Source organism: Hyla sarda, chromosome 2, assembly GCF_029499605.1.
Source record: "Hyla sarda isolate aHylSar1 chromosome 2, aHylSar1.hap1, whole genome shotgun sequence".
Classification (NCBI taxonomy): domain Eukaryota; kingdom Metazoa; phylum Chordata; class Amphibia; order Anura; family Hylidae; genus Hyla; species Hyla sarda.
In genome coordinates, this window is record NC_079190.1 from 397,400,445 (window position 1) to 397,419,964 (window position 19,520).

The 19,520-nt window shown below is 42.9% G+C and overlaps 2 protein-coding genes across 5 annotated transcripts in view; one reads left to right on the forward strand and one right to left on the reverse strand.

Moving 5' to 3' along the window:
* SMG6 (SMG6 nonsense mediated mRNA decay factor) overlaps positions 1 to 19,520 on the reverse strand; it is a 260,985-nt gene that overhangs the window by 175,511 nt on the left and 65,954 nt on the right. For all 3 annotated transcript variants that reach the window (XM_056558716.1, XM_056558717.1, XM_056558718.1), the window contains 2 exons: positions 2,632 to 2,766; positions 2,397 to 2,550 (listed from right to left, as the gene is read on the reverse strand). In XM_056558716.1, coding sequence (XP_056414691.1) covers positions 2,397 to 2,550; positions 2,632 to 2,766 — 289 coding nt within the window. The remainder of the gene's footprint in view (positions 1 to 2,396; positions 2,551 to 2,631; positions 2,767 to 19,520) is intronic.
* The window catches only part of SRR (serine racemase), a 104,100-nt gene continuing 99,371 nt past the window's right edge, over positions 14,792 to 19,520 (forward strand). The window contains exons 1-2 of one of the 2 annotated variants that reach the window (XM_056558726.1): positions 14,792 to 14,807; positions 18,135 to 18,311. In XM_056558726.1, coding sequence (XP_056414701.1) covers positions 18,280 to 18,311 — 32 coding nt within the window. In that variant the 5' untranslated portion in view covers positions 14,792 to 14,807; positions 18,135 to 18,279. Of the gene's footprint in view, positions 14,808 to 18,134; positions 18,312 to 19,520 lie in introns of those variants that run through there. The other variant, XM_056558724.1, reaches the window with a different exon arrangement.

Sequence of the window (19,520 nt, forward strand, 5' to 3'; positions counted from 1 at the left end):
ATAGATCTCGGCAGTCCGTGGATCGTGTTGAGACAAATTTTATGAATATTGATATCATTGGGTCCAGATAAGTGCATTACTATTTATGCTTAAATTGAAAGATTTGCCTTTTGCTGTCTCTTTTGGAACAAACAAAAGATATCCTATGTGTTTTTACATTAGACCTTGTGTAATGTTGCCAGATCATAATATATATATATATATATATATAAATATCTGTCTGTATACATGAATGGGCACATGTGGGCACCTTGTGTCTAACTATAAAATGTACAAACAGTTGTACACCTACTAGCATGAATGGGCACCTAGGGCTTCTTTATGGCATGTCTGTACATTAGGAGACAGCATCTATGACACCCTATACATCTATTGTTTATCAGAGGTGACATACTTGTCAGGTACATTTGTGTATGACAATAGGCTATCTTTTCCTTCTCCCATCCCCACTTATTTAGACAGGAACTGCATGTGAGACAGTGAATCCTCCTATCTGTCTATATCATAGGACTACTGCAGGACTGTCAGGGGTAGGTTCCAGAGCGGGGCCATCCTTTTAAGGATGTATCACTCCGCCTAGCCTTAGGGGTAGGACAGGGTTCTTGTTATAGGGCAATGTAGGTAGTGGCCGCTTACCTTAGGCCTTGCACCTCCCTAGGCCCTCCCTCCCTATCCCCTACACCATCCTACACCCCCTCATTTATCCTTTAGTGATTACCTATCTGGACCTTATTATTAGGCGAGTCTCCTGAATCTAGGAGCATATTTTTCTGATCTTGATATTTGGATCTGCGAACCACAATCACAGTGGCCCTCATTTACTATTCTAAACCCAACTTGTTTTGTCAGGTTTTTTTGTTGCATCTTTGTTTGCGACATGCCGCAGACATTGTGCGCCAGTCTGCGACACGATGCAACATTTTTTTCCCGACGGACCCGATGTGGATTCTCCCAAACCCGAAAAAGGGGCGTAACCCGACATTTCTGAGCTTTCCCACGTCTTTATAAAGCTTTCCAACCCGAATTTGTTCAATTGTTGTGGATTTTTTCCCGACAACTCAGAGGAGTTGGAAACCAAAACCTACAAAACCCACGTGCGACAAACAGGATGCAACATAATAATAAATACCAGGGGAAAAAAGCAATCGGGTAAGAAAGCAAGATAGACTTACAACCCGATTTTCTAAGTAAATGATAGCCATTAAGTGGATTATATTCACAGATTCAAATATTGAATTTTGTTTTTAGCCTCATAATAACATGAGAATTATTATTATTATTATTTTTTTCAGTAACAGAGACCCAGGACAAACCATAGGCAGTGGGAGTGGGAATGGGGCATAGCTTATGCTCTGTTCAGGAGAGGAAGAAAGACTTGGCTGTGCTTCTGCAGGCAAGTTTCTTCTCCACTCAGATAATACAGTACATAAGCCACCTCTTCTCCCCCCAACATGACATCTATAGTACTGTACAGTATAAATCATCCCACTGTGCAGAGTTAACCTGTTGAGTGCACTTTTCCCAGCACAATGTCATGGTAGAGCAGTAAGGACTTAGTGTTGTACTGTGCTGTGATTGGCTAGCCAAGTAAGGGATGAAGTCCTAGGTGTATACAACCGGCAAACCACTCAGGCCTAATCACACCCCTGAAATTGAGATAATGAGACAGTGGCCGAACAACAGCAGTGAACGCTCTAAAATCCCCTTGTCACCAAAGGATTCTAAATCTTCTGAAACAGGTAAGAGGAATCTCACTTGGCAGATGGTAGAGGTAAGAAGGCTTGGGCATTTTAAAGATGTTGCTTGGGGAGTTTTATATGGAAAGATGTTCAGGCAGGGCTAACATTAAATAAATAAATTAACTGTGTACTCACCTACCATTCCAATGGAGCTGAGCCCCTCTACACTGTTCTTGCTCTTTGTCTTGGCACATTAAAATGTGTCATCTCTGCCCTGCCTTAGCACAACTCTATAAAAACTGTCCCAGACAACTACTTGATATTTTAACTCCCAATCATTTCTCTAAAGACAAGCTTCCGCTACAGGAGACTGGCAGCAACTTACTCCCGTTACCACTAAATAACCTGCATGTTCTACCGAGCTGAGCTTACATGTGTAGGTCCAGATTAGGAGAAATGGCTGTCAGCTGAAAGAGCATTCAGTTACCAGTTACTAAAGGTGTATGTGTACTTGGGGGACAAAGGAAAATTAAAATTTTGCTGAGAAAAAAACCCACAAAAATACAATTTCTGATAATAACCAATGATCCTCCAGGAATGAAACAACATACAGAAGTACGGTATATGTACTAATCATGATCTATCTGTGCATGTCAGTTTCCATACTTATGACACCCTAGATCCATTTACCTAGTGGACCCAAAATGTAGAACTTACTCTTTGCTGCTCATCAGTGGATTGGGTGGAGGATTCCATGTCTCAGGGTGGCCCAGCATCCAATCGGACCACACCTTGACACTAGGCAGAAGCTCTTTAAGATCAGTTGAAAAAGAAGAAACTTTCACTTCCATGTCATCCTCTGATACATCAGCTGATATAAAAAAAAATAAACCAATTTAAAATTGCACCAAATATAATGAAAAACATTACATTGTTAAAAGATTCTTCTCACCTTTTCCATTGTATTGTTTGGACAGTAAATTTTTCAATAACTGGATGCATCTATTTACGAGAAGAGAGAACATTGCAAGGCCCAGAGAGGTTGCCTGCTCCTGTATCGCTGAACGGTAACCCTCTACATGGTTATCTGAAAGAGAAAAGAGGGAAAATATATATATAAACAAAGCCATGGAAGGGGCTTAAAGGGGTATTTCTGGTGGAATTTTTTTTAATTATTTATTTTTATTTTTAAACTGGTGCCAGAAAGATTTGTAAATTACTTCTATTTAAAAATCTTAAATCCTTCCAGTACATGTCAGCTGCTGTATGCTCCACAGGAAGTTCTTTTCTGATCACAATGCTCTCTGCTGACACCTCTGTCCATGTCAAGAACTGTCCAGAGTACAAGAAACTTGTAAAAACTATTTAAAAAAATAAAAATAAACTATAACAAACCTCTCCTGCTCTGTAAAATTTCTGACACAGACAAAGGTGTCAGCAGAGAGCACTTTGGTCAGACTAGAAAGAACTCCAGAAAGAAATACAAGCTTTCCACCGAGAGTACCCCTTTAAAGAAAACATTGGTTGGAGTTTCTATTTATCTCCAAGAACAAACCCCATATTACCTAAGGGGGCCCTTTTGACACCTTTAAGACCTCTACTCTCTCCACGCGGTCACTTCTATCCCTTATGTTAAATATTTATGGGGAACAGGGCACTAAAACCATAGATGCCATATCTGCAACCTACATAAAACAAAATACACCTACAGCAGGTTGAGATGAGGGGTGGTATATGAATAAATCAACACATATGATTAAAATAATACGTCAATGGTCCCTCGCATAGTGTGTGAGAGTATGTAAAATCCTAGGTACAAACTCCTAGGTGAGAAATTTCTTTATTATACCATTAAAAATGTATACATAAAAAAAGTCTTGAAATTAGAAAAGGAGTAACTACGGAGGAAGAAAATAATGTGACATCCACTGCTTAACATAGTACCAAAATTATATAGAAAGTAACAGTTCAGATGAAAAAAGGTCATACATTTATGTATAAGAAAAATCAAAAATTTGTATTATAAGCATAAAAACCTAGACCAAATTCTGAAAATCAGATACAAACCAATAGACCGTAGTGATCAAATGGTATAAAGCAAGGGGATGACATATGGCGGCCTGTATCATGACTATGGACTCCATAAAACAGCATGGATCTACAGGCAGCAAGAGTGCACTGGAAGTCTCAATGTCACTCGACTTCTCTGCTCTTTAGCAGATCATAAAGAGGGATTCCTTTATATAAACCTTAGTAACAAAAGTATACTGCCTCATTCAGTGCCATTGCCACAGCAGGAAAAACCCAGCCACTACTAATGTAGTCACCATTATAAACATTTGTGAAGGAATAGATTACTGAATTCCAGCCTGGTACAGTACTAGAAGCCTTGGCTGCAAAAATTCAGTTTGCGCTATATACGTCCATGATTCTACGATTAAAAAAGAAAAAGTGTTTAGGAATCATTGCAGCAGACTAACTGCAACAAAGTGGAGACCACATAATGTTACAGAGCAGGGTCGTAGAGCGCTGGGGCACCAAGTGCACAAGTCACCAATGCTATGCAGAGCACTAAACCTCATCTAGCATTAAAATTAGCACAAAACCAGTGGCATAGGTTTCTAAGCCACTGTGCTATATGGCTATATGGAATAGGTTTCTCTGGACAAGCAGCTGCAACCAAGCCTTATATCACTCCATCCGATGCTTGCCATTGTGTTAAGTGGTGTAAAGCACACTGCAAAGCTCTCTGGAGCAGTGGAAACATGTTCTTCTCTGATGGAGCATGAGTTTTGTGAATACCTGGAGAACATTACCTACCTGCTAGACTGCATTGTGCCAACTGTAAAGTTTGGTGGAGGAACAATAATGCTATACGGGTGGGGGTTCCTAAGTACTATACATATAATGTGGAAGTGTCCCAATACTTTTGTCCACATATTATATACTATTTTGCCATAGATAAGAATGCACAGGTAATGCAGTCGGCACATAATTCCACCGAAAGAATGAACGTTTCTACAGTGGAATTTTACGCTGCTCAAGTGCTGCACTGTGAGTCGGACAATTGAAGACCCATTCACATCAATGTTAGATTAGTGCCGCGGAAACTCCATATGGAATTCCTGAGCAGAATTACGAACAGAGATACCGTAGTGTGAACATACCCTTCGTATACAAGAAGAAATTACACCAAGGATAACTGAAGAATCACTAACTACAGGAAATATTTTTTTAGTTTACAACAGGTACTACACAACTATTATACATACACAGCATTATTTCAAAGATAACCTACAGCTTTACCACGTCTGTAGGTTAAAATGTCACAGTGGTGTCTATTGCTATAAACTGGGGGACTGGTATAGATGGGCGAGGTAGAATCGTGCTGATCTCAGCGTGACAGCGGGCAGCACAAGGCACAGATTGGTTTACTTGGACTTTTCTACAGGAAAAAAAATAAATCTACCTGGGCAGAGAAGTGTCATACAATACCAGGTCTTCCCACTGATCTCAGACACATTCTCTTGTTTCTCGGAGAACATTAGACTCATGAAAAACATAAACCAACTGTCGTCAAAGTTGTCTAAAAGCAGGAAGCGGGCGGTGAGGAGAAAGCTGCCATGTGGCCGGATGCTATGTATTTCTAATTAGTGCTATACATCTTTCAGCAGAGAGGGCCCTTTCTCTGGGAAACACAACGCACAGCCCTTGTTATTGTAACTGTCAGAGAGCGCTTGCACAGATAATCTCCAGGAAAAGGGATAAACACGTCCCCTTGCCAGCGAGTCTGCTAAAGGTACAAGGCAGCACTGCTCTCAGTCACAAGGAAATGACACAACAGACAATGGAAGGAAGAGAGGGAACGACAACGACTGGGCTCATGGGTCCAGCAATACACTGTGCATCCACCAGGGGAGCTGAGGAGCAGAAAGCATAAACCTAGAGTCAGTAATAGGAACTTCACCACAAGGTGTAGTTTTAGCCAGGAGGCAGAGAGATGGAGCCATGGGCACAAACAGAACTTCTGTCAGAGTTACATCATACAGAGTTATCTCAGTCATTTGCAAAAGCATGGAACAAATCCCTTTAAGGGTACATTCCCACATACTGCATACGCAGTGTATTTCCTGCTGCGCAAAATCTGCACCAGCAGCGGAAAATAAGCTGCGTATCCCTCGCTCACCATCCACACAGGGCTATCCAGCGGCAGCCTTATGTGTGGAGTGAGTTTTGGAGGCGGGGCCGTGTGTTAGCATGACTAACACGCGGTCCCGCCTCCAAAACTCACTACACACATAGGGCTGCTGCTGGAAAGACTTGTGTATGGTGAGCGAGGGATACGCAGCATATTCCCTGCTGCAGATTTTGCGCATAGGGAAATATGTTGCGTGTGTGGTAAGTGGGAACGTACCCTAAAAAGAACATTTCTATCAAGGAAGTTGTGAACACAAGCAACTTTTTTTTTAAGCTACTTGTGTGTTGCTTGTGCAAGGAATGCTGGGTATTGTACTACCTTACCAACCTGGAAGCCTTTCCTCATCCGCAGTGCATGGCAGTTGTTGAAGAACCTAGGCTAGTAAATACATGAGGCCAACTACATGTCAGTTTAGAGTAGTACAGGTAGGTATAAAGAGCTGGGGTGCATTATAAGGTTATAACAGAATAGGCCGGCTTCTTCATGGGAGCATGATAAATGCATATTTATGCCTCCGTATTATGGAACAAAGTCCCAGCCTGACTGTGGGTCTGATTACTAGAACTTGGAGCTTATTTATTTACTTAAAAACACAACAAAGAAAACCAAAAACAATAATTTGTCTTTTGGTATTTTTAACTGGTTTGGAGGAAAAAAAAACAAGAAAATGAACGATTAAAATTGGGAGTCGTCTTAAATGGTCACTGTCATTTCATACAACTTACCTCCATTTAACAGGCTATGTGATTGCTAACATATTTGTAGCTCTTTTACAAAAATGACCACTAGGTGTCTTACTTTCCTGAAATCTGATGTCCACTAGGGGAATTTTGTTTCTATAAGCACAGAGATCAAAATGCAAACCGGAAGTGGGCGGGGCTTATATTCTACTATGTGCAGGAGATAGAGCATGACTGAGCTGTGTACCCAATTTCTGTATGCCTGTCTGCATCCCCTAGGTTCTACACTATCCCTTAAAGGAAAACTGTCAGCCAGTTCACCCACACTAAATCCAATATGTGGGTGAACTGGAGTTCATAAAGCGTTCACCTACTTTAGTGTGCCCCCTGGCCGCTGAGTTCTCCCCCGCTAAAGTTCCGTTTGTCCTCTCTACAGTAGCTCTTTGAAGGCGGTCCTCCGGCGTCCATATCTCTTTGAGTCCCGGAGGAAGGTGCCTGCCCCCATGGTTTGCATATTCATGGAGTTGAAGAAAATGAATATGCAAACCATGGGGCCAGCTTAGGCCCCTTCCTCCAGGACCCAAGGAGATATGGACACCGGAGGACCGCCTTCAAAGCGCTACTGCAGAGAGGACAAACAGAACTTTAGCGGGGGAGAACTCAGCGGCCAGAGCATACACTAAAGTGAAAACTTTATGGACTCCAGTTCACCCACACTATCAACCAGTATATTGGGTTATGTCTTGTTAAACTGGCTAACAGTTTTCCTTTAAAAGGTAACTCAATGAATCCCTCATCTCAGCAGCAGCTACAGACCAATGCTTAATGTAACCCCTACCTGTTACTTTCTTTTTTGCTCACTCTGCACCGTACAAAGCTGGAGCATCAGTAAACCCTTTCTATCTGCACAAGCCATCTGTTATAATGTATTGTATAACTGATCCTCCAAGCACAGTGCAAGCCACTCCAGTGCAATTTCACTGGATTAGGTGCTGTGCTGTGATTGGCCAAAGTAGTAAGGCAAAGGATGTAACTGTGTATGTACTACTGTCGAACAGGCCAGCTCTGGTCCTGCCTCTGAAATGGAAAGAATAAGAAATAGCTATGCTCCATAGGAAGAGCTGTCAGGGGCTCAATAACAGCAAAGCACTACAATCACCCTGTCACCACCATGAAAGGTTAATGTAACCAAATCAGGCCGGATTTAAATGTGTTTTAAAACGACAGGTACACTGTAAGCTTGAAAAGAGTCAGGATTTTATATTAAAGGGGGTACTCCACCCCTAGACATCTTATCCCCTATCCAAAGGATAGGGGATAAGATGTCTGATCGCGGGGGTCCCGCTGCTGGGGCCCCCCCCGCAATACAGCATGTGGCACCCACCTGTTACTGCTCCGGAAGTGCAGGAGGGTCACGACTCTGCCCCCTCCCATAGACTTGCATTGAGGGGGGCGGGGGCGTGATGTCACGATCTTCCGTTCCTGTGGTCGGGAGCCAGACCCTCCAGCGCTTCCGGAGCAGTAACAGGTGGGTGCTGCATGCTATATTTCGGGAGTCCCCCCGCGATCAGACATCTTATCCCCAATCCTTTGGATAGGGGATAAGAGGTCTATGGGTGGAGTACCCCTTTAAGGCCATATCACTCAGCTTGTGTGTTGACAAGAAAATATGCAAGGAAAATTATAATCTGTGATATTATATTTGAGAACGAGAAATGTACTTTATTCAATTATTTATCCATTGTCTGAACTGTCCACATATCATAAAACTGGATGCCAACCAACATAACGTAAAACACGTTTTTATTAGCCAGAAAAATTGGGGAAATTCATGGTGCTGATGTAATACACTGAACACTGAGCAGACATCGTGTCACAGAGTAGCATACCTTCCTTGACCCCTCTGTATAGTGTTTGCAATGCATCAATTCTGTACACACAAAAAAATATTACAATGTAAAATATTTAAGAAACAAAGGACAAATAGAATTCTATCCTGTGCTGACAGCCAGCTTCAGACTACTCTCCAACCAGGATAAACTTACAGAGCACTAAAATTTGTCAATGCCATATGTTTTCTGTAAAATAAAGTGCTTATAATATATCTTTTATATATTTCCATTAAAGACATTCCCGGATGAGGATATACAGATCAATGATTATAGAAATGTGAGGAAAATAGGTCGGACAAAACAAATTTAAGACTACACATGCAGCTTTAGGGTAGGGTCACACGCAATATATTTTTCTGTCTATTTTCCTACCTATTGAAGTCAATGGGTAGCAGAATACGTAGCTGAGTTTGCTGCCCAATGATCTCAATGGGAAGGATAATACGCAGCAGCAAAATATGGCACGTCACTTACAGAGACCTCTAAAAATAGTTTTATAATTATTATAATTATGTTAATAATCAATATGCAGAAACCCATTGCTTACTATAGAAATGCTGCTTAACATCTTTACTGACATAAGAGATATTACTGATGGCAAATCCACTGGCATCAAATTCTCCATTCCATAGGATTTTGTGCCATTTATTTTTGCTAGCAGTCAATGGCCCCCACCAGACTGGGAGTTGTAGCTTTGCAACAGCTGGAGGCACACTGGTTGGGGAAACATTGCACTAGAGTCCTGTAATTGATAACCCTCCAATCTCTCATGTATATTCAAATATAGCATTGCTCTAAATGCTATGAGTAAACCCATCCTGGTCTCCCACAAGCACACCCAAAGAGATCTAATAGGACTGGTCTGTAGAGGTGACCTGCGATGGGTTGCTGACATCACTGTCATGCACCTAAAAAAGAATAAAAATAAATAATAAAAAGGCTTGGAAGTAACCGTCTGTGTGAGCATAAAGCTTCTTGCACAATCGAGGATCAGCGCATTCTAAATGTAAGTGTAAGGCTTCTGCAGACGGTTGTTTCATGTCAGCTGACGTGCATGTCCTGTAAAAGTCAAAGCTTCGCCGTTTATCATACGTACAGTCAGTCAAAAACAATGACCCTGCCAAGTACCCAGTGGGAAAGGACAGACAATGTTCACCTAACAGCACCTGTAACTTATTAGCTGGGTTTTATCTCTCAGACACACTGAGGGTTTCACGTATGAATCAGTCCATATCCAGACAAAGCCCTGGCAGAGAATCCGACCAGAACTCAGAGGAAGTGGGCAGCCCAGCACCCGACTGTCTGACACACAGGAGCAGACAGCTACTTATACCAACAGCTGGACGATAAAGGTGAAGCCAACAAACAACTCATGTGCCCAAACCACATCACGCACACGGAGAGACCCTGGAGGAATACTGAGCAGACTTTATTCCTTGGCACAATGTTTGCACTAACAAAGTAATCAAACTCCTAGTGAGGGTTGGCACACAAGAGCCTGCCACAATGCAATAATACAACTATGCACTATTATATTAAGTAGTTAGTCATGACTGAAAACAAACATTTTCAAGGCACTCATTTCTTAAATGGGGTCAAAGTTCACTACAATGACTTCTCTCCATTCATTAAAGGGGTAGGACTATCAAAGAAAGTGACAGCATACCTTCAGTATGTGGAAGATGGCAAAAAGGTTAATGCAGCCATACCTTTGGCTGCTATTTAGTAGTCTTAGGTGTCCTAAAAACGCTTTAACACCAACAGTCGGAAAAGCATAGCCCCTGGGCTGCCACGCCTATCTACTGTGCGTAAGAGATGGGACAGCTGTGTGACTAAAACACAGGTCCTCAAGCTTGTGTCCTACATCTAACCTCTGCCAGTGTAGCAAGTTCTCTGAACCAACTTTCGCTAGTAACATAGTTCATGAGGTTGAAAAAAATACCGGAGTCCATCAAGTTCAACCTATATACCTACTGAGTCCCTACTGAGTTGATCCAGAGGAAGGCAAAAAAAAACCTCATACTAGAGGTAAAAAATTCCTTCCCGACTCCAAATATGGCAGTCAGAATAAATCCCTGGATCAACGTTCTGTCCTTATAGATATAGTATTCATAACCAGCGATGTTATTATTCTCCTAAAAATGCATCCAGACGCGTTTTGAACTCTTTTACAGAGTTCACCATGACCACCTCCTCAGGCAGAAAATTCCATAGTCTCACTGCTCTTACAGTAAAGAACCCCCGTCTGTGCTGGTGTAGAAACCTTCTTTCCTCTAAACGTAGAGGATGCCCCCTTGTTATAGATACAGTCCTGGGTATAAATAGATCATGGGAGAGATCTCTGTACTGTCCCCTGATATATTTATACATAGTTATTAGGTCTCCCCTAAGCCTTCTTTTTTCTAAACTAAATAACCCTAATTCTGATGATCTTTCTGGGTACTGTAGTCCTCGCATTCCCCGTATTACTCTGGTTGCCCGTCTTTGAACCCTCTCCAGCTCCACTCTATCTTTCTTGTACACTGGTGCCCAGTACTGTACACAGTATTCCATGTGTGGTCTGACTAGTGATTTGTACAGCGGTAGAATTATTTCCTTGTCGTGGACATCTATGCCCCTATTGATGCACCCCATGATTTTGTTAGCCTTGGCAGCAGCTGCCAGACACTGGTCACTACAGCTAAATTTACTGTTAACTAAGACTCCTAAGTCCTTTTCTATGTCAGTCGTCCCAAGTGTTCTCCCATTTAATACATAACCCTAGCCCGGATTTTTCCTCCCCATGTGCATTACCTTACATTTATCAGTGTTGAACCTCATTTGCCACTTCCCAGCCCAAACCTCCAAACTATCCAGATCCAGTTGTAACAGTGCACTGTCCTCTATTGTGTTTACCGCTTTACAGAGTTTAGTATCATCTGCAAAGATTGTTACTTTACTATTCAACTCCTCTACAAGGTCATTAATAAATATATTAAACAGAACAGGACCAAAGATGGACCCCTGTGGTACCCCACTAGTAACAGTCACCCAATCAGAATAAGTACCATTAATAACCACCCTCTTTTCTATCACTGAGCCAGTTACTTACCCACTTACACACATTGTCCCCCAGCCCGATCCTTCTCATTTTATGCACCAACCTTTTATGTGGCACCGTATCAAATGCTTTGGAAAAATCCAGATATACGACATCCAGCGATTCCCCCTGGTCCAGTCTGGAGCTCACCTCCTCATAGAAGCTGATCAGGTTAGTTTGACACAACCGATCCCTCATAAAGCCATGCTGATATGGGGTCATACATTTATTTGTATCAAGATATTCCAAAATAGCATCTCTTAGAAAACCCTCAAACAATTTACATACAACAGAGGTTAAACTAACAGGTCTATAATTCCCGGGGTCACCTTTTGTTCCCTTTTTAAATATTGGTACCCCATTTGCTATGCTCCAGTCCATGGGAACAGTCCCTGTTGCTACAGAGTCCCTGAATATTAAAAATAGGGGTCTGTCTATAACATTACTTAATTCCTTTAGAACACGGGGGTGAATGCCATCGGGACCTGGTGATTTGTCTGTTTTGATTTTTTGTAGGTGGCACTGTACTTCTTCCTGGGTTAGACAGGTGATGCCTGCCGACACAGCGCTAGGTACTGCAGTCACTAGAGGCAGAGAGCTCACTCAACACGGCAGGCATCAGGAGCAAGCACTGGCTCAGAAAACTCGCTGCCTGCACATAAGATAGATGCACTTGCACTGAGGACCTGTGTGTCAATCACACAGCAGTCCCAGCATTGACATATAGAAGATAGGCATGGCAGCCCAGGGACTTTGCAAATCCCTGGCCATGCCTATCAGTCTGTTGGACAAATCAGACAAATTAATGCATTAAAGGGGTTCTGCGGTGCTTAAACATCTTATCCCCTATTCAAAGGATAGGGGATAAGATGCCTGATCGCAGGAGTCCCGCTGCTGGGGACCCCCTGGATCATGCACGCGGCACCCCGTTTGTAATCAGTCCCCGGAGCGTGTTCGCTCCGGGTCTGATTACGGGCGACTACAGGGCGGGCGGCGTGTGACGTCACGCCGGCGTGTGACGTCACGCTCCGCCCCGCAATGCAAGCCTACGGGAAGGGGCGTGACAGCTATCTCGCCCCCTCCCGTAGGTTTGCATTGAGGGGCGGAGCGTGAAGTCACACGCCGGCGCAGGCGTGACGTCACACGCCGCCCGCCCTGTAGTCGCCGGTAATCAGTCCCGGAGCGAACACGCTCCGGGGACTGATTACAAACGGGGTGCCGCGTGCATGATCCCAGGGGTCCCCAGCGGCGGGACTCCCGTGATCAGGCATCTTATCCCCTATCCTTTGGATAGGGGATAAGATGTTTAAGCACAGGAGAACCCCTTTAAGCATCTCACCATCTTTCACAAACTGGGCTTAGGTTTGGGAGGGTCAAAACTCATGCTAGATACTGGTTGTGCTATAATATCCTATACACTACTCTGATGAAAACACCTCCAAGTCCATATTTACACTGGCCTGTCAAAGGTCTTTATTCTTTCTTTATTAAATAGAACTGAGACTCTTATTTTGTGGGGGGATTCACACATCCAGATTTCTCATCAGCCATACTTCTACAACTATGGCTGTACTCTCCCCTAGTCAAGCCAATAAAGTCTGAAAGAACAGATCCATAATGCACCAGTATGACATCCTTACCATATTATGCATCTGAATGCTGACATCAAGAGAAATTACTACTGGATTGCTATGGATAAAGAGACACTGTTCAACAGTGCCTGACCAAAAAAAAAAAAAATAAACACCCTTAAAAAGAAAAATTGTCAGCCTGTTCACCCACACTAAAACAGATAGATACACTGGGTTACAGTGTGGGTGAACAGGATTCTAACGAGGGGTCACTTACTAATTTTGGTCCACTGGTTGCCGAGGTGTTTGCATGTAAAGTTCCGGTATTTTATCCATGACTAGCGCATAGAAGGCGTAGCATACCGTATTTTTCACCCTATAGGACACACCGGCGTATAAGACGCACCCAATTTATAAGTTCAAAATCTAAAAAAAAATTAAAGATTCCGAACCCAACAGTGGTCTTCAACCTGCGGACCTCCAGATGTTGCAAAACTACAACTCCCAGCATGCCCGGACAGCCGTTGGCTGGGGAGGGTGAAAACTGGGCGCTCCCGTATCCCAGCCAGACCCGGCCTTCTTCTCATTCATTTGAATGAGCCGACCAGAGTTAAACAGCGACTCCAGTCGGCTCATTTTTGCCCCGTATCCGTTTTTCTGATGGGACAGAAAAACGCAGCATACCACGGTTTTCAGTTCGGTCAGAAAACTGGATATGGGGCAAAATTAGCCAACCCGGAGTCATTGCTTACGGGAGCACCTGGTTTTCACTCCCCCCAGCCGGCTCAGGTCCCCGTATAGCTAAAACGTGGTGTGAGAACCCACCCTAACATAATTGTTTTGACAGGTACTCTTTAAAGTGTTAAAGTGGTCTCAAAATGCAAAACGTTAGCAGAACTGCCATCCCGAATCTACATATGAGCACCCAGGTGCATATATAGTTAGGCTCTATATATGTCCTTCAGGATACCAATGATGGGAGCATTTCTTTGAAACGCAGCCATGACACAATAGGCGGTTCCTAAGTAGCTTATTTACTGGTACAAAAAAACAACGTATATTGAGAGCTAGCATTGCCCTCTGTGTCTATTCGCTGGGGACAACTGGAAAAACAACTTTTTTTTTATCAATAAGCTTATGCGGATCCAATAAAACAGTTACTTTCAATATAATAACACAATATAATCAACAGCTTGGCAAAAAATAAAATGCTAGCCCTTGATATGTGTCGTCTTTATGTGCCAATAAGAGTTACTCAAGAACTATGGGGGAGATTTATCAAAACCTGTCCAGAGGAAAAGTTGCAGAGTTGCCCATAGCAACCAATCAGATTGCTTCTTTCATCTTTGAGAAGGCCTTTGAAAAATGAAAGAAGCAATCTGATTGGTTGCTATGGGCAACTCAGGAACTTTCTCTGGACAAGTTTTGATAAATCTCCCCTTATATACTTTGTCATGGATGGGTCTTTTAGGAATACACCCATAACTGGTATCCTTGAGAACATTATAATGCTTAACCAGATTGGCACCTGGGGCCTTATATGTAGATACAGGATTGCAGCCGTGTGTGCCCCCCCCCCCGCCCCAACCTGATGTATTCTCACTCCAACCAAGAGATTCTCACTCCCCTGGGAAGGAATGGTGGCTGTAACTGGCTTTCTCTGACTGATATGTCTGCTGTGAACGTTGTGCCTGCACAACTACTCAAGGTGAGCCTATTACCTATCTAGGTAAACACCTCAAGAGTTTGTGCCCGTCTCCCTTTGCATATTTAAAGCTGTCTCAGACACCCACATGAGCTATTGATCGAGAGACTGTGTGCAGGGTGTGAACAGTGGATGTGGCGTGTGAACGAAAGCCAGTTTCTTTAATCCTCACTCTCTTTCAGTTCCTTTTGCCTCAGGAACTGAAACAAAGGAAGAACCCCAAACTAAACCCAGACACTCACACGGCAAAGAAAACAACTATACCAAATTGGAATTAATTCTATGATGCAATACGGTTGTCCTGGAGACCATAAACAAAACAGGCTCCTTTAAAAAATTCAAATGAAACATGCAAAAAGCTCAAACTCAGAATCAGGTCTCTGCCAATAGTAAGCAGGTACTACAAATTGGGCACACTCAAAACATTCTCACTATACCAACCATGGTCCTTTTAGATACTCCATGTTGTTTCAGGATTACCTTTGACTAAGCCCTGTCTATTAAACCCCATATCTAATCCTTTACCACCTCTGGTGTCTAAAAACATTTCTTGACTCTTCTCTTTTCCTTATATTGACTTCAAAATGCTGGAATTATCCCCTTTAATCTCCCACCTGGACTGCTACAACACCCTGCTCTGCCATTTAATACGCCAATCCAACCTTAACGCTCCTGTCCAATTTATCCACTTCTGCCCTCTTCCTCCTCTCCCAGCAAATTCTGTTAAAGGGTAGGGTCACACATACCGCATCCGCAGTGTATTTCACAATGAGGAAAATCCTCTGCGGAGTCTGCTACTAGCAGGCACTCCGGGCTGCAGCCATGTGTCTGCTCATAGCAGAATCTACAGAGGATTTTAGTGCAGGGTCACACAAAACGCATCTTATGTAAAATTTGTAAATATGTTATGTGTGACCCTACACTAAAAGAGTAACAAAGACTTACAAGACTGTCAACAACCCGTCCACTTTCATAAATTTCTGACCGAATATCCTGATACCACTCATTGGCCCTCATTTACTAAGAGTGGAGTGTCGGTTTGTGTTTTTGCAAGTCCTTTACTCCTTTTTTTTCTGATGCTATTTACTAATCTGTCGCCCAATTTCCCTTTCTTTCTGTCGCAGGTTTTTTTTCTATCGCACAAAATGTATTCTGTGAGACAGAAAAAAAGTCTCTGCAAATTCTGACTTCATTAGTGCTTGTACTACTACCCCCAGCATGGAACAGGGTCTGTTCCATGTTGGGGGTAGTAGTACAGGGGCTGAGCTATTGATCGCACCGGGTCTCACTTCCGAGACCCGATCAGATGTTATTAAGAAGTAAGTTTGATATAGCGCAGCAGGGGGAAAGATATATAGAAACACTAGAGGGGTCAGATATATACTACCCCCCCCCCCACCAGCTATTCCATACATCTTTGCCCACCACAGCGCTTCCATATTAAAACCCTGTCAGGAGCCCTGATTGGCTCCTTGGTCCCGGCCATTCAGGGTTCCTGGTGGGGAATTAAAAAAATTAACGTTTACTGTACATTGCAGGGGATCGGAACATGCCGCCCACTCCCCTGCTTAATAACATCTGATCGGATCGGGTCTCAGAAGTGAGACCCGGTGCGATCAATCCCTCATCCCCTGTACTACTACCCCCAACATGGAACAGACCCTCTTCCATGCTGGGGGTAGCAGGATTCACTCCGTTTTGAGGAATTTACTGACAGCTCTGAGCTGTCTGTTTTCTGTGAAGCAAAACGCACAGGTTTTCCTTTGAGTTTTCTTCACACTCTGAGTGTTTTTTCTCTTTTTGTCGAGAAAAACACCCCTTTTGTTGTTGTTTTTTTCACTCTGAGTGATTTTGATTTTTTCGGGTTGTGCGCCAGATTCTGGTGCAAATTCTGGTGCAGACAGAATTCTGGCGCAAAACCCGACAAAAAGTGTCGGGATCCTGTAAGTAAATGAGGGCCATTATGCGATCTTCACAAGATCTTCTGTGCACTTCTCTTTTTCGCTCCTTACACAAGCATCTCAAAGATTTATTCTATCAGACTCAGTCTAGAACTCACTACCCCAACATAAAGGACTACAACCATCAAAAGCTTTAAAGTGGTACTCTGTTGGGTATTATTTTTAAATCAACTGACGCCAGAAAGTTAAACAGATTTGTAAATGACTTCTATTTAAAACTCTTAGTCCTTTCAGCTGCTGTTTGCTCCACAGGATATTCTTTTCTTTTTGAATTTCTTTTCAGTCTGACCACAGTGCTCTCTGCTGACATCTCTGTCTGTCTCAGGAACTGTCCAGAGTAGGAACAAATCCCCATAGCAAACCTCTCCTGCCCTGGACAGTTCCTAAGACAGACAGAAAGGTGTCCGCAGAGAGCACTGTGGTTAGACAAAAAAGTTATTCAAAAAGAAAAGAACTTCCTCTGGAGCATACAGCAGCTGATAAGTACTGGAAGGATTAAGATTTTTAAATAGAAGTAATTTACAAATCTGTAACTTTCTGAAGCCAGTGGATTAAAACATTTTCTCTTCCACCAGAGTACCCCTTTAAAAGACAACTTAAAAACCCATTTCTTACAGTACAGCCTGCAACAAACTTACGGTCACTACACTGCTATATGAGCAGCTTCTACCCTCACCTACTATCTTGTGGGCAGGGTCCTCTCTCTCTCTCCCTCCTTACCAGTCTTTCTCATTTGGTTTAAGTTAATTGTATTTGTTTTATTGTAATATTTTATGTATTGAAAGCTGCGTTTTCATATTACTGGACTTACTGAAGCATTACAATTAATTATAATTAATAAAAATAGTAAATAATAATAAGCAAACAATAGTCAATCTATGTCAGGAAATTTCATCTCTTTAGCTGTCCAATGTTGATATCTATACAATCTACCTCTGATACAATAATTATAAATAAACAAACATCTTCACTTTACTTCTTTCCTTGATTTTACAAATTCCAAGATACTTTAATATAATAGAAGAAATTAAGCAAAATAAATAAACCACTAGTTGATGCCAACAAGTAGATATTGGCACAGCCTTGCAAGCAGCAATTAACACTAATCCTGGGAAAACGACATAAATTTATTCTGCAAATAAAATCTTGATTGTGTATGGAGTTTGTGTTACATCTGGCATGAAGGGAAACAAAACACCCAGGACATGCTAAGCAGAAAAAACACTTGTGCCAGTCTCTCTAAATCGCAGGGCTGCCATGCACATGTCTAGGGCAAGGCAGAAACATTCTAAGGAATGACTGTTCCCTGCCAATTAAAATTATGAGGCTTTTTATTTGTAGCACTTATTAAGCATATCTTCTTTTCTAGTGCCAAGTCATAACAGACCCAAGGCACAGATCGAGAGGAAAGGCACACGAGATGTAATGATAATCCCAATGCTTAAATTCCCATAACAAGTCCCGTGAAATACACCACATGGATATCGGAGCGCCAAGTGAATGGGCAATGGTGAATGTTCCAGCCACAAAATAAAGAAGGTACAAGGTATTACCTAGATATCTTTTTACTAGTTAGATATAAATAAGATCCACAATAATGAAACCCAAAAAGGAAGGGGGTTGTCTCGTGAACACAACCCATGTCCATATATCAGGGGATATGGACACCATAGAGGAGACAGCCCTCTCACAGGCCTCTTATGAGCCAAAATGCTCTTCATTTTGAGTCAAAAAAAAAGCTCCTCATTTAAAATGTAACACTACATTTCACCTGCAATATGTATGGAAACAAGAAGCTTCTCCTAACAAAAAGGCCAGTGCGCCACTGCAACTATAACTGTCAATTGTTAAAATCAAAGAAATAGTACTCCAAAAAGTTGCAGTGTTCATCAAAATAGCTTTCATTGGACAGTCATTTAGCTGACATCTATAAGCCCCAATGCAGCCAACAGAATGCAAATGGTCTGTAGCACAAAGGACACCAATGGATCCCACTGACTTTAATGGGGGCCATCTCAGTCTTTCCAGTCAATTTATTAGCAGTATTTTTTTTTCTATGCTCATGTCTCCCTATTCAAACAGATTAAGTGAACGAAGCTCCGACATAGATGTCACAAGCGGCGCTCCGGCTGGACATTCCGGCCGTGAGCGCATCTTCCCCCGTGTCGGCTGGGATTCGCATCACGGGACGTGTCCGCATGCGAGTCCCAGCCCGTCTCTCAGCTCCGACGCGCGCGCCTCCGCCTTTTAGCGTGCGCCGGAGCTGTTAAATTTAAAAGGGCCAGTGCGCCCATAATGAGTAATTGCACCTGCACCTTTTTTTTTTTTTTATAAGTTCTAGCTCCTCCTTAGCACCCCTGCCGGATCTTTGTTTGCCCTGCGCCTTAGATAAAGCACTTCTAGTTATTTCCTTGCCGTGTACCAGACCTCTGTATTCCGTGACCAGACAGTGTTTCTAGCCACCAGCCTACTGACCTTCTGCTACCCTACTGACTACGCTCCTGTGCCGCCTGCCCGACTACATCTTGCCTATTCCTTTGGTACCACGCTTCCCCTTAGCCGCCTGTGTGGTCGAGTCGTGCCAGGGGTAGCGTCCTGGGTGTCGCCTGTCGCAGCAAGTCCAACCCGCTCTGGTGAAAACCGGCGGCACCATAGACTCGCTCCCTGGCACGGCCCGCGTCATCTGCCACACAGGTCCAGCGGATCTACTACTTCACCTGCTCCAGAGAACCATGGTATTACAGGTCATCTACTC